The sequence below is a fragment of the Blennius ocellaris genome (genome assembly GCF_963422515.1).
Source record: "Blennius ocellaris genome assembly, chromosome: 14".
NCBI classification, from domain to species: domain Eukaryota; kingdom Metazoa; phylum Chordata; class Actinopteri; order Blenniiformes; family Blenniidae; genus Blennius; species Blennius ocellaris.
The window spans coordinates 23,310,177-23,322,109 of record NC_137663.1 but is presented as its reverse complement, the minus strand read 5'-3'; the positions used below and the strand labels follow the sequence as shown (position 1 = coordinate 23,322,109).

Sequence of the window (11,933 nt, the reverse complement as noted above, 5' to 3'; positions counted from 1 at the left end):
AATCAAAAAGAAAAAAAAAAAAACGAAACCTCTTCCACTTACAAAAAAAAAAACCTTCCATGTTTGCGATCCACACTGAGATGTCAGGCCCAACATTTAAGGTAATTTCTTCATTTTTTCTTTTTTTTCCTCCTTTGTTTTTTTTTGTTTTTTTGAACACACAGCAGAATAAACATCGTTTGGAAGCAAGGTCTCCTGGTGGCAAGTCAAATGTTCAAGAGGTCACATTTCTCTCCCCCTCTTTCTTTCTTTCTTTCTTTCATTCTCCCCCCTCTCCTCTCCCCTCCCCGGTTTGCGGTGTGTTTTTTTTTTTTTTGCTTTCCCTCGCCGTCCTCAGCAGCGTTAGTCCTGCTTGGCCTGCAGCTGCTGCTTCCAGGCCTCGTTCAAGTAAACCAGTCGCTTGTAGTTGAGAATAAAGAGAATGAAGTTCAGCAAGTATGTGGTGACGCAGATGACGCAGAAGTCCTTGAGGACAAAGTAGAGGATGTAGCCCAGGTAGAGGGAGCCCACCACCGACAAGATGGACGTCGTCATGAGAATGAGGGCGGCCATTGCACTGACAGTCATTCCTATGGCGAGAAACACAGACTTGAGGCTCGGGGGGGGGGCAGAGGTAGAGAAAGAAAGAAAGAAAGAAAGGAGGAAGAAACAGACAATGTCGCAAAAAAACACAAGCAACCTGATGAGTCGGCTCTTTTTCATGCACAGTTCAGCCTCAGACAACTTTGCGTGTTTACACCGCCGGCGTCCTCGTGACGACGGGTCATATTGTTCTGAGCTCACATGAGCTGCAGTCAGTTTCGTTGCGTTTCCTCGGGTCGACTGTGAAAATGGTGTTCAGACAGTGTTTGTCTGGCCAACAGTAACCTTTTATTATTTTTATCATGTTCAATCATACACGCGTATATGTGGAGTGGAATCTATATGACTGATTCTAGTTCAGTTTCATCTCCAGTGGGCCGGACCGGTAAAACAGTGCCAGAGTTGGAGATGAGCGAGGTTTTTTTGATATTATGGCAAAATTAAAACTTCAATCATGCTGCAAAAAAATAAAATATAATTCTATTTTATAAAAGATATTAATCTTAAGAGTATAGAACAGCTTTTTTTGTAAATAGCATTTGGTGTGTCTTCCTGTCAGTCCCATATTTCCCGTAATAATATTTATCACCGTAGATATTTATATTTAAGGGTCACGAGGAGCCAATAAGCCCCCAAAACTAACGAAAGTTTTCCGTTTTCACTTGGAAAACGTTGAGGTGTGAATTCCAGGCGGCTCAGGGTCTTTCTGTGTGGAGTTTGCATGTTCTCCCGCTACACTGGAATTCTCTCAGTCCAAAGACGTCTGTATTTCCTGTTTTGGCGCCTCTGAATTAACCACAGGAGTGTGTGACCGTCTCCTTTTCTCTGCGATCGGCTCCAGTTAGTCTGGATCCTAAATATGCAACATAGACAATATTAACTAATGTTAATATGTCACTTTGTATATTGTGATTAAGTGTCTCAATAAAGTGTGAAATATTACTTATTACAGAATGACACATTTTGAGTTTTGCTGTAATATTGTTTATTATGACTGAAGTTATAAGATTCCAGCTGCATCAGGATTAAGCTTCTGTAAATCGTATCCTTTCTTCTTTTATTCCAATGAATTTAAAGTGACATGTAACAAAATACACTCAATGCTCACGTCCACAGTTTCGTCTATATTAAAACACAAAAGCAGTGTCTTTCACAAGCCCAGTAAGAAGAGCAGGGGTCCCGGCTGTGGCATTAATTCCAGATTGAGCCGCGGCCGTTCGAAGCTCTATGCCGGCACTGATCACACATTAAAGCCCCACTTGTGCACACTTTGGAGCAATGCCCACTTGTGAATACAGGCCAGTGTGAGGCAATCAAAGTTTTTTTTTTTTACCCCCTGACTCGTTATCTTGAAACTCGCCTGTGGCTAAAAAAAAGGGGGCCGTTGTTCTGCCGGGCCTGGACCGCCGGACCAGCCGGCTGGAAACATGTCAAACCAGCACGACTTGAGTCAGCAACGCCGTCAACGAACCGAAGGGAGGAGAACGCGACGGCGAACGCGACACCCAAGTTCAAGTTCAAACAAGTCCTGGGTCGGCCTGGGCTGTCGGGTGTTGGGCTGTGACAGGCGCAGCGTTATGAGGAAGAATGAGGCGCCTCTCTGCAGGACCGCACGCTTCCCGACTCTTCCCGCCGCTGCACAGATAATCTGCTCGCTGCAGCCAGCGTGTCCAACATTGATCGGACGAGCTTTTACCTGTGGCATCGATTATAGCACGCATGGTGGTGTCATGTGAGGTGGAGGGGGCTCACACAGACATAGAGACATGGGAAAGCAAAAAGCCGAGTCGGCACCTTTTGCTGGCCACCCTAAAATTGCAATACCAACATAAAATTGTCAATAATCTTACCTAAAAGGAGCTGAAAGGCATAAAAGGCGATCCCGTAGACACTGTTGGGTTGGTTCAGCGCGCTGTCGTTCCCAAAAATGGAGCCTAAGAGTCCGAATCCTCGACCCCACCTGAAGAAAGATTCACGATGTCAAAGACAAGCGAGCACAGTTGAACACGTTGAAGAGAAAGAGGAACACCAACACGGCTAAATGTACTCAAGCAGCTGTGTGACGTTTACTTTTTTAACTACGAGCAAAGTGCAACTCGGACATTTAAGGATACGGAAATATTATTTACAATAAAATAACTAATAAAAGCTAACAAAAGAAAACAGGACGTTATTTCATTGATTACTACGTGTTCTGCTCCGGCATGTTTCGAGCATGCAATACCACTTTGTACCACAAGAGGAGCTGTGGAGCAGTGTCACACTCAAAGGTCACAATTTGATCCAATAAAAAGGATTAATAATTTTTAAAAACACACACAGACAACTACAAATCTTTGCTTCAGTGCAATGGTGTAAAAGTAGATGAAAATTCGATTTCATGTCTTATGCAAAACCTCAAAAGTAAAATTTTAACAATCTGCCACTTTAATGTTTGCCTCGGGGGTGCACGATTATTATTATCCTTTATTTAACAAGGAAAATTAAAATCCATTGAGGGTGAAGGGTGGCCTGGCCAAGAGGTCCACACGTCACATCATTGGATTTATGACAAATAAAACTGAGTTAACGTAATACAACAGTTAAAGTACAATAGCGTAGAGATCCCTAAACGTAGCAACTTTTAAAAATACATTTTATAACTTGAACAGACACTCTAAACAGCTGGACTACCAGTAAGTGTTATATATATTACGGAGCCATTTGTTTCTTTATGAACAGATTTTCTACAAACCGAAAAAACAAGAACAGATTCAGCAACTGCACAACTTATTTCTCGCCTCAAATGTTTTCAGAAATACTTTTTGCAGAACTGTTGTAGTAACAACAGAAAAGGCTCGTGTCTGAGCCGTCATATTGGCCTGGTTCAGACTCCAGGAAGTAGACGGCTTCGAGTGATGCCGCTGTCTATTGGCGTTGCAGGAGACGTCCACATGCAAAGTGTGTGATGTTCAGATGCGGTGTGTTTCCGTGCAAGAAAAAAAAAAAAAACAACATCTCTTTACAGCGGAGGGCGGGCATAACTTGTCCCGCCTCCAATTGTGGGCGGAGCCACAGCAGTGATAGTACAATAACTCAGTGCACGCTCATACACACAGAAGAGCATCAATGCAAAATACAAAATTAATTGCAAAACTGAAAACACAACTAGTTAACAGCTTCTGAGTTGGAGCTTTTCGAAAACGCTCCTGGCCTGGCGTTGTGTAGACGGAGATCTCTGCTTATACTGCGGTCTTTTATAAAATAGCTCTTCTGCACATGCATGAATAGATGGAGAACAACAACAATGTTTTCCTCCAGAGTATCCTGACTTGGTAGTTTTAAAAGTATGGCAGAGGTAAGGAACACTGGTCCTCGAGAACCTTCGCCCTCCACGGTTTCAACGCGTCCTCACATCAACACAGCTGACGGCAATAAGTGTCTCGTTATCAAGCTTCCTGCAGAGCCTCATCATGAGAACGCAGGTGTGTTTGAGCAGGGAAACGTCGAAAACATGCATGGCTGCGGCTCTCCAGAACCAGGGTTCCCTACCCCTCGTGTATGGTTTTATTCTCAAAACAACTAACAGTGTCAAGTCGTTGCCCGACATGTGAACTACATCGTTTTCAATGTTATGTCATTTTTTAAAACGTCGCAGAGTGAACTCTAAAACTTTTCTCAGACGAAAATGCAAAAACGAAGCAAACTTTGTGGTGTGAATGAGGCTTTACTCACCAAGTTTTAAAACAGTGATTTCCTTATTCTGTTATTAATTTTCAGCTGATGTCATTTAAGTGCTAAAGCCGGCTTTGTGTGAGTATTCGGTGTTCAGCATTACTTCTAATGCAGAGATCTAAACTTGTAGATCTGCTCAAAATAGTTAAACTTGTAATGATCACACTGACAGTATTGGAAAAAATAACTGAATTGAGGCCTTGCACAGTTATGTTGTGGTTTCTCCTGCTTCAGCTTCCGCTGTAATAAAATAAACAGGCTATATTTGAGCTGGTGGTTCAAGAAGTTACGTTTATAGCACAAGAAAGTGACAATATTGCAAAAACAAAAAAGGTTGTGAACCAGTATGTTTATCTTGGGAACATTTATCCGGTGGTGATTTTAAGTGTGTACACCACAACAGTGCAAGACTGACGACACAATGCACTCAGTCACTGCAGAAATATGCAAGCGGTCTTTGGGCAGGATGCATTCCAGAGTATTACTGAAATGATCCTTCAACCTGCACACTCTCTCTTGGCATAGGTGGGTCCCTCCTGATTCATTCATGCTCGCATACCCACAGCCAAAGCTGGCGTGACAACTTCAACTCGGTGTTCCACACAGAACCTGTGACCTTAAAGTCACGGGATCCTGTTTAACAAGTGGCTACTGTATCTGTCGGTGTCTTCAATGTACCAGGCTGTACTCCTCCAGTAGCCTGGTGTTTTGGGAGGAGGGGGGGTCCTGCTCAGATTGATGGTGAGAGCCGCTATTGACCTTCTGGGTACCGCGGTGTGCCTGGAGGTCAGCTTAAAAGCCCCTCTCACCCCGGGGGTTCTCGTACGAGCTGGGGGCATTGGCACCGCGGCTAAATGACAGCAGCGCGACGGGGTTTACACGCCTGGAAATCACACCCCCTGCTCGTGAATCGAGCCGCCCGGCACACAGCCCGCCTGTGGCCTGCGGAGTTCCCATTCATCGACATCCTGCCACGGGCTCGCGGCAACGTGAGTCCCAACTTCAGAGCTCAAGTTGTTGATACAGATGTGTTAGCATCACACACACACACATACACACCCGTACACGTACACGTACACGCCGAGCTCTGGCTGCAAACACACAGAAACACGGAGCAACAGCTGCCCGACAAAGCGCGAATAAAGCAGCCGGCGCGGATAAGAAGTGAATTAGCTGCTGTGGGGAAACGACTGGGCTCGACAGCTAGCCGTTAGCCACGTTAGCTCTTCGCAGCTACAAGCTAAAGCTGTGCTGAATAAAGCGAAGCCTCCGCTCAGCCGGCGGCTCGCGCTCACGCTTGTTCCAGCGGCGCGCGGCGGCTGAACGCGGGCCGTGTGTGTGTGTGTGTGTGTGTGTGCATGTGAATGTGTGCGTGTGTGGGGCGGCGGAGGGCGGGCAGCCCCGTCCCAGACTGCCACAATAGCGGCGGCTCCATTGAGCGCCACCGCCGGCGCTCTTCGCTGAATTCAAATTACCTGGAGCTGAAGACTTTGGAGCAGCTGATGGAGCTGCTGACGTCGCACATGGCCTTGAAACCCGGGTCCCGAGCCTTCTCGCGCTCGACGTGAAACGCGTAGAGCGACAGCAGGATGCCCAGCAGGCAGACGAGGAGCCGGGCTATTCTCTCCCACCGAGGGGTGGACACTCTCAGGACGGGCGCCGCCATCACTCTCTGGCCTAGCTGGAGACACGCATACAGACGCAGCGAGTCCGCCTGTGAGCCGCGGCGGCGACGTGGAGGAGCGTCACGAGCGTCAGGAGCGTCACGACGTGAGCGGCAGAGAGGGGCGGGGCGGGGCGCACTCAGACCTCCGCGCGAGACCTCTGCCACGAGCCCGTCTGGAATATTTTAAGATTAAAATAAATTTAAATAATCCCTGAAATAATGAAATAATCCACAAATAACAACAATTCTAATTTTAATTAGAAAAAAACAATTTTAATCTAGAGTCCCGAGAGTGTAAAATATCACAAAAAACTATAATAATCTACAAATAACAACAATTCACTTTAATCCAGAGTCCCAATAGTGCGGAAACACGTAAATCTAGAGATATTCTACAAATATCAAACTTTACCTTTAATCAAGGGTCCAAATAACACGCAAAAACTATAAATAATCTGCAAATAAAAACTCACCTGAACCCAGAGTCCAGGGTGTAAAGTAACAACATAAATCTATGAATAATCTCCAAATAACTTATTTCAATCCAGAGTCCAGAGACTGTAAAATAACACAAAAAGTTAACTGACTTCAGTCCAGACAGCTGATTGGTACAATCACAACAACTTCAAATCTGTTCCCTCTAATTAAATCCAAAGAATCAAACGTATCGAAATTGAATTCAATATATTGAAAACATGAAAAAGTTCATATTTACAACGATAAAGAGGTCAACTTCAATATTATGCATCTTTTTGTAACACTTCCTCCAGGTGCAAAATATAATTAAATGTCAAAATATCATGTCTCTTACACTTAAAAAAAAAGACAACAAAGGATTTGATGAACTTCCTCATTTCAAAGGTTTTAAGTTGTTTTTTCATACTCTGTGTTTATTTCTCCTGTTATTTAGACCAGAAAATCCAAAATGTTATTGTTAAAAAGATAGGATAAGAGATAAGATATGTGTGTGGTGCTTTGCTGAGATTATCTCATCCCAGGAAAACCGAGACATTCTCTGACAAATATTTGCCATAATTAAAACTTGTAAGGTTTCCATGGTTTCAAGATCATATCTTCGTTAGTCAAGGGGGAAAAAAGGTGTTGTGTAGTGTTGTTCTCCAAATTCAAAGATAATCATTAGTTTAATGCCCCAACATTACATAACATTGTTCCTTCATTAAATTCATTGTTCTTTCACAATTCTGCAACCATTTCAGTAAAGTAGTTTTCAGTAGTTTAACTTCATTAGGGTTAATTGTAGTTTTCCGGAGTCTTTTGGGACAGTACCTCTGTGTATCTGCCATCTAGCGGCCAAAATGGGTCACTACAAAAATAAACTCATAAATTTAGAAAACTAAACATCTGATTCCCTTTTAAAACAGTGGAAATAAAACCAACGTGCAAATGACTTTGGGGAACATTATCTCTAATACAATGATATGTAAATGTTGTGTGTTCCTTTCCTGACTGCTGTACTTCAAACATAAGCTTTTCCACTGTTAGATGTTAAAAGTTAAATGTAAATCCAGGGTAATGTAAGAGAAACGTATTATTTCAAACGCCCACTAAATGATAAACGAATAAACCAACGACAATGAAAGCTTGGATGTCGTGAGCAGATGTTTTGTCTCTTTGTAAATATAACTTTACACGTGTCTGGTGTAGTTGCAGATTTTGGCCACTGGGGGGCAGAAAAACGCACGGTCTATCATAACCATTAATAACTTTCACAATTTGTTTACGACTCATGACACAAAAGACGACGAGGATGTGATTTAGTTTTTTAAAAATCGTGTTAACTAAAAAGAAAGAAATCTAAATCAAAACAGAACAGTGACTCAGACTGTAGTTGTGCTTTTAAACTCAATTAGAAACTAATCACTTAAAATTTCCAAAGGACACATTTGTTATAATAAAAAAATGATAAGCCCCGTGACATTTATAAGAAAATGATCTTGACGAACTAGCTACATTATATATTAGACATATAACCTGAAAATGGAGTTCGGGAAAGGGAAATTATAAGAATAATAAGATTACAAGAATATAAACACAAATAGTTGGATTTTCTGGACTAAAGTTTACAGTGAATGTTAAAGCCAACATCTTGAACACCCAGCAGAATGCTGGTATTTCTGCTCCCGGACTGTGTGGGAAAAAGCACATGTGGCATGAAGGTGTGTCGGCAGGCAGGTCTGTTATTATCTGAGGTCGTGATGAATGTAGTAAAAACATGAACACAGCCTTCAGCTCACCTGATTATTATCTGTCCTGACCTCATTATAGGACTTTTGTTCTTTCCTATTATGAGCACCATTACAAGACATGATTCTATGTTTTGCATTTGATTATTCTTACATCTGAAATTGCAATTTTTTTAATGTACTATTCTTTATATGCATGTATTTTTTGCACGTAAGTATTCCTGCTTAGTGTTGCACGTATCTCTGTGTGTTTTGCTGCCGGCAGCACTAAAAGATAAATAAAGGCTTGCCTTATCTGAATGTGTGACAACATTGTATGAATTTGAACGTGTGCCTGCAATTGAATTGATAAAGTAATTTTAGGACATGGACTGAATTTTTTTTTTTTTTATATATATATATATATATTATCCTCTTTCCTTGTCCTTGCATTGAGCATGTTATACGTGATCAATACTCTTGATTCTGAAAAAGAATACCACTGGACCGATGGAAACTGAGAGTCGCACAAGTACAAACAACATCGATCTCAGAAATTCACGTCATCAGACAGTAAATATTAAAGAACTCCTGCAACACAAATACAACCCACATCGCTTTATTCAACACGATTTTATTCAGTTAAAATACAGTTTAAAATACTCTGTACCCACAGACACCTATTCACAAAAAGCGCATGTTTACCAAGCACCCACACACACACACACACACACACACACACCACTGGCCTAAATAGCTCAACATAAACTATTTCTTGCACAGCTGTAACGGGAGAGGAGCTGCTGGTGTTTCAGTCTGCTGACTGATCACTGGGCACGTTTCCCGCTGTCACGTCACTCCGATCGCTGCTTCAGGAAAATAAAAAGAGGCAGGGACACTTTGGCCACGGTCAACATCTGAAATCCGACTTGGGTCCGTCTCTGGGCAGAAAACAGAACAAAACAGTGAGCGTCTGAACCAAAGTGCCACTTATCTGACACTGGAAGGCAGAGGTGGAGATCGAGTTCATAAACAGCACGGCACTTATTATATAAAAGCCGCAATTATGGTTTTAACTGCTCCTTTGCAAACTGTTTCTCTTTTGTTTGATTTTTTATTTAGTTTTCCCATATAAGTCAAACATATCATTTTTTTTCACCCCAATCAGTTTAAATATCTGCAATAACAAAAAAGACCAGGTAGGAAGGAAAGCCTAAATTTGCCTAAAGGCACAAACATGAATCGTGAACACTGGAGGATCTGCAGGGTGGAGCAAAACAGACATGAAGGTGCAAGCAGGGTTCAACACTGTTGTGAAATGCTGCTCCCCTTCATCGAGGGTGTGCGCTGATGCGGGATCTTGCTGGTTATGCAAATAAAGGATTGTTGTTGTTTTTTTAGTATCCAACGTGTAAAGACTCCTGCAGAACCTCAACTCCCCCCACAACAAGTTGTTTTACCTGTAAACGCTGGCGGATTGGGGGGAGAAGACCCCCCACCCATCACGACGAGCAGCTCTTCGTCCTCCTGCGCTTCATCTCGCTGTTGTGGAATTTCTCCGCGATCTTCCTCTCGTGGCCCGCGGGCAAATGGCGGTTGGTGTTGAGCTCGATCTCCCGCTTGGTCCTGCCTTTGCCCCCCGCGTGACACGGGTACTCCTGCATGTTGTAGTAGTCGTACTGGTCGTAGTGGGCCTCCTCGAAGGAGACGAATCGATCCATGTCCGTGGCCATCGGGAAGACGCGAGAGGCTCTTTGCACGACGATCGGGACGCGAGTAAACAGATGATGTCAATCTGTGTTTATATACACGCGATCACGTGACCGCCAGTCCTGGTTTCCGTCGACGCGGGGGGTCACGTGACCGCCGCAAACCAACGAGCTGGGATACGGGAAGTTGTCGTCTTTTAAAAATAGCTTAGTTTTTGGGAAGAAAACAAAGAAACGGTCGTCTCTAAACAACGCGAATCATGCAGATGTGCAACGTTTGCAACGAGCAGACGCCGAAATACAGATGTCCGGCCTGCAAGATCCGATAGTAAGTCCACGTTCTGCCGCATGGCTCAGGCGTGCTAACATGCTAGCTCGCTTAGCTTTGTTTTTAGTGTTAAATATCTGCGAAATGAAGAAGAAACGTTCGTTTCAAGAGTATATAATCACGGTGTCCTGGAATTAGGATAAAAACAGTTGTATACTGAGCAGCCTGATCCACCGAGTCAGAAAGTGTTAATTTTATAAATGTTGTTCGCTTTAAAACCAATAATTTTATTCAAATAAAAGAATCGACCAGTGTAGAATTTAAGGTTATTATAGATGTGAGACGCGTCATAGAGATTAGAGTATACTAAAATGCTGAAAAGCGTTCACATAAAACCAAGTGGCTTCACCATGTGGGACGGCAACTCGTGAGGGTCAAATTTCGCGATCGCTCCTAAAAACCCGATATTGCACTTGTAAGTGTAATTTATTTTCAAAACTTGATTTATTGAGTTTTAGAAAAGCAATTAAAGCACATTCCGAAATAAAAAAAAAAAAAAAAGGTAATAAAACAAACAATTAAAAAAAATGGTTCAGATCTGTAAGACTTGGTCACACTTACAAATATCAAGGCCATTTAAACCTTAACTTATTGAAGGAAAGGACACCAAATATTGTGGAATTAAATGGACACTTATCCAACAAGTGTAACAGGAATGTCGACTCGATTTCAAGATGATCAGTATGAGCTGTTCAGACAAAATAGTTGTGAAGGCCATGAAGTAATTTTGGGGCTTAAGTGAAGCTGTGGAAAGAAACAATGTGCATTTGGTTTATTTCATTCTCTTATAACTTCTGACAGTGTCAAAAATATATTTCCAGTATTTGCAGAGAGAGGGACAAAGCCAGAATGTAGTTTCTATCCTTATTAAATAATTTGATAATCAACCCCTATCTGCACACTTGTTTTATAGAGGTAAAACAGATAATTTACTGTTTGTCATTGTATTTTGTCTTACAGTTGTTCTCTCGGCTGTTACAAGAGGCATAAAGGTAAACACTTCTGATCTCTGTATGCAATAACATTTGAACTGGCTGTGGCGCCACTCCCAGGGAGTGTTGTGATCATTCAATGATCCATGAAGGTGTTTTTCTGTCCGCAGGCATGTGCCTTCCTGCTGAGAAACCTGCACCTCGCAATGTTGAAGAGAAGAATGTTCTGCCCACAGGTTAAGATTTACTTTCCTAAATTGTTCGGACACTTTTCTGATCATGCTTTTGGGACATAAGAGTATTTTCCCCCTGTTTACAGTCTCTGCAGATTCGTGGTACGTTGACGATCTTCTGCACCAAGATGACATTCTTGACAAAGTGCCCCTGCAGAGGCTCCAGCTGTTGGGTAACTATGCCAACACAACTTTATTTCAGCAGCAAAGAGACTCCATGTGTTTTAATCCCAAGTCGCTCATTTTGTCTTCAGGCCAGTCGAAACAGCTGAGAGATCTTCTTTGCAACCCTCATCTCAGACGGTTGCTACGCTCCGTCGACGGCGCCGACAGTAAAAACGACGCCATGAAAGCCGCTATGCAGGAGCCTCTATTCGCAGAGTTTGCAGATCGGTGTTTAAAGATTGTAGGAAATGATGCTGAAGCATTTTCAGACGGTGATTTGTAAGATGCAAAATATTGCATCGCCTTTTAGCACATTTTTACATTTTTGTGCCAGTATTTTCATCTTTTTGTTTGATTATTGCACTTTTATGCTTCTCATTCAAGAAATGTGTTTATTGTTTGAATAAAAGCTGAAATCCTT

General features: G+C 42.5%; 3 protein-coding genes across 3 annotated transcripts; 1 reads left to right on the top strand and 2 right to left on the bottom strand.

The window, feature by feature from the left end:
* vkorc1l1 (vitamin K epoxide reductase complex, subunit 1-like 1) lies at positions 1-5,999 on the bottom strand. The gene is made up of 3 exons (XM_080508402.1): positions 5,772-5,999; positions 2,433-2,542; positions 1-569 (listed from the first exon to the last, which is right to left on the bottom strand). The coding sequence occupies exons 1-3, from the start codon at positions 5,960-5,962 to the stop codon at positions 343-345; spliced, it is 528 nt and encodes a 175-aa protein (XP_080364528.1). The 5' UTR covers positions 5,963-5,999; the 3' UTR covers positions 1-342.
* A 2,770-nt stretch (positions 6,000-8,769) lies between these two features.
* Positions 8,770-9,921, bottom strand: LOC308139300 (nuclear protein 2-like). The gene is made up of 2 exons (XM_080508697.1): positions 9,606-9,921; positions 8,770-9,086 (listed from the first exon to the last, which is right to left on the bottom strand). Exon 1 carries the CDS (start codon positions 9,876-9,878, stop codon positions 9,648-9,650), a length of 231 nt encoding a protein of 76 aa, XP_080364823.1. The 5' UTR covers positions 9,879-9,921; the 3' UTR covers positions 8,770-9,086; positions 9,606-9,647.
* A 111-nt stretch (positions 9,922-10,032) lies between these two features.
* znhit3 (zinc finger, HIT-type containing 3) lies at positions 10,033-11,816 on the top strand. Its single transcript, XM_080508871.1, has 5 exons — positions 10,033-10,182; positions 11,143-11,174; positions 11,285-11,350; positions 11,434-11,520; positions 11,602-11,816. Exons 1-5 carry the CDS (start codon positions 10,115-10,117, stop codon positions 11,793-11,795), a joined length of 447 nt encoding a protein of 148 aa, XP_080364997.1. The 5' UTR covers positions 10,033-10,114; the 3' UTR covers positions 11,796-11,816.
* The last annotated feature ends 117 nt before the right edge of the window (positions 11,817-11,933 follow it).

Coding starts and splice junctions, on each gene's coding strand:
- vkorc1l1 (XM_080508402.1), bottom strand. CDS start 5,962: ATGGCGGCGCCCGTCCTGAGAGTGTCCACCCCTCGGTGGGAGAGAATA. Junction 2,543..5,771: donor TCCAAAGTCTTCAGCTCCAG/GTAATTTGAATT, acceptor ATCTTTCTTCAG/GTGGGGTCGAGGATTCGGAC. Junction 570..2,432: donor TGCCTTTCAGCTCCTTTTAG/GTAAGATTATTG, acceptor TTCTCGCCATAG/GAATGACTGTCAGTGCAATG.
- LOC308139300 (XM_080508697.1), bottom strand. CDS start 9,878: ATGGCCACGGACATGGATCGATTCGTCTCCTTCGAGGAGGCCCACTAC.
- znhit3 (XM_080508871.1), top strand. CDS start 10,115: ATGCAGATGTGCAACGTTTGCAACGAGCAGACGCCGAAATACAGATGT. Junction 11,351..11,433: donor GAAGAATGTTCTGCCCACAG/GTTAAGATTTAC, acceptor CCCTGTTTACAG/TCTCTGCAGATTCGTGGTAC. Junction 11,521..11,601: donor GCAGAGGCTCCAGCTGTTGG/GTAACTATGCCA, acceptor TTTTGTCTTCAG/GCCAGTCGAAACAGCTGAGA.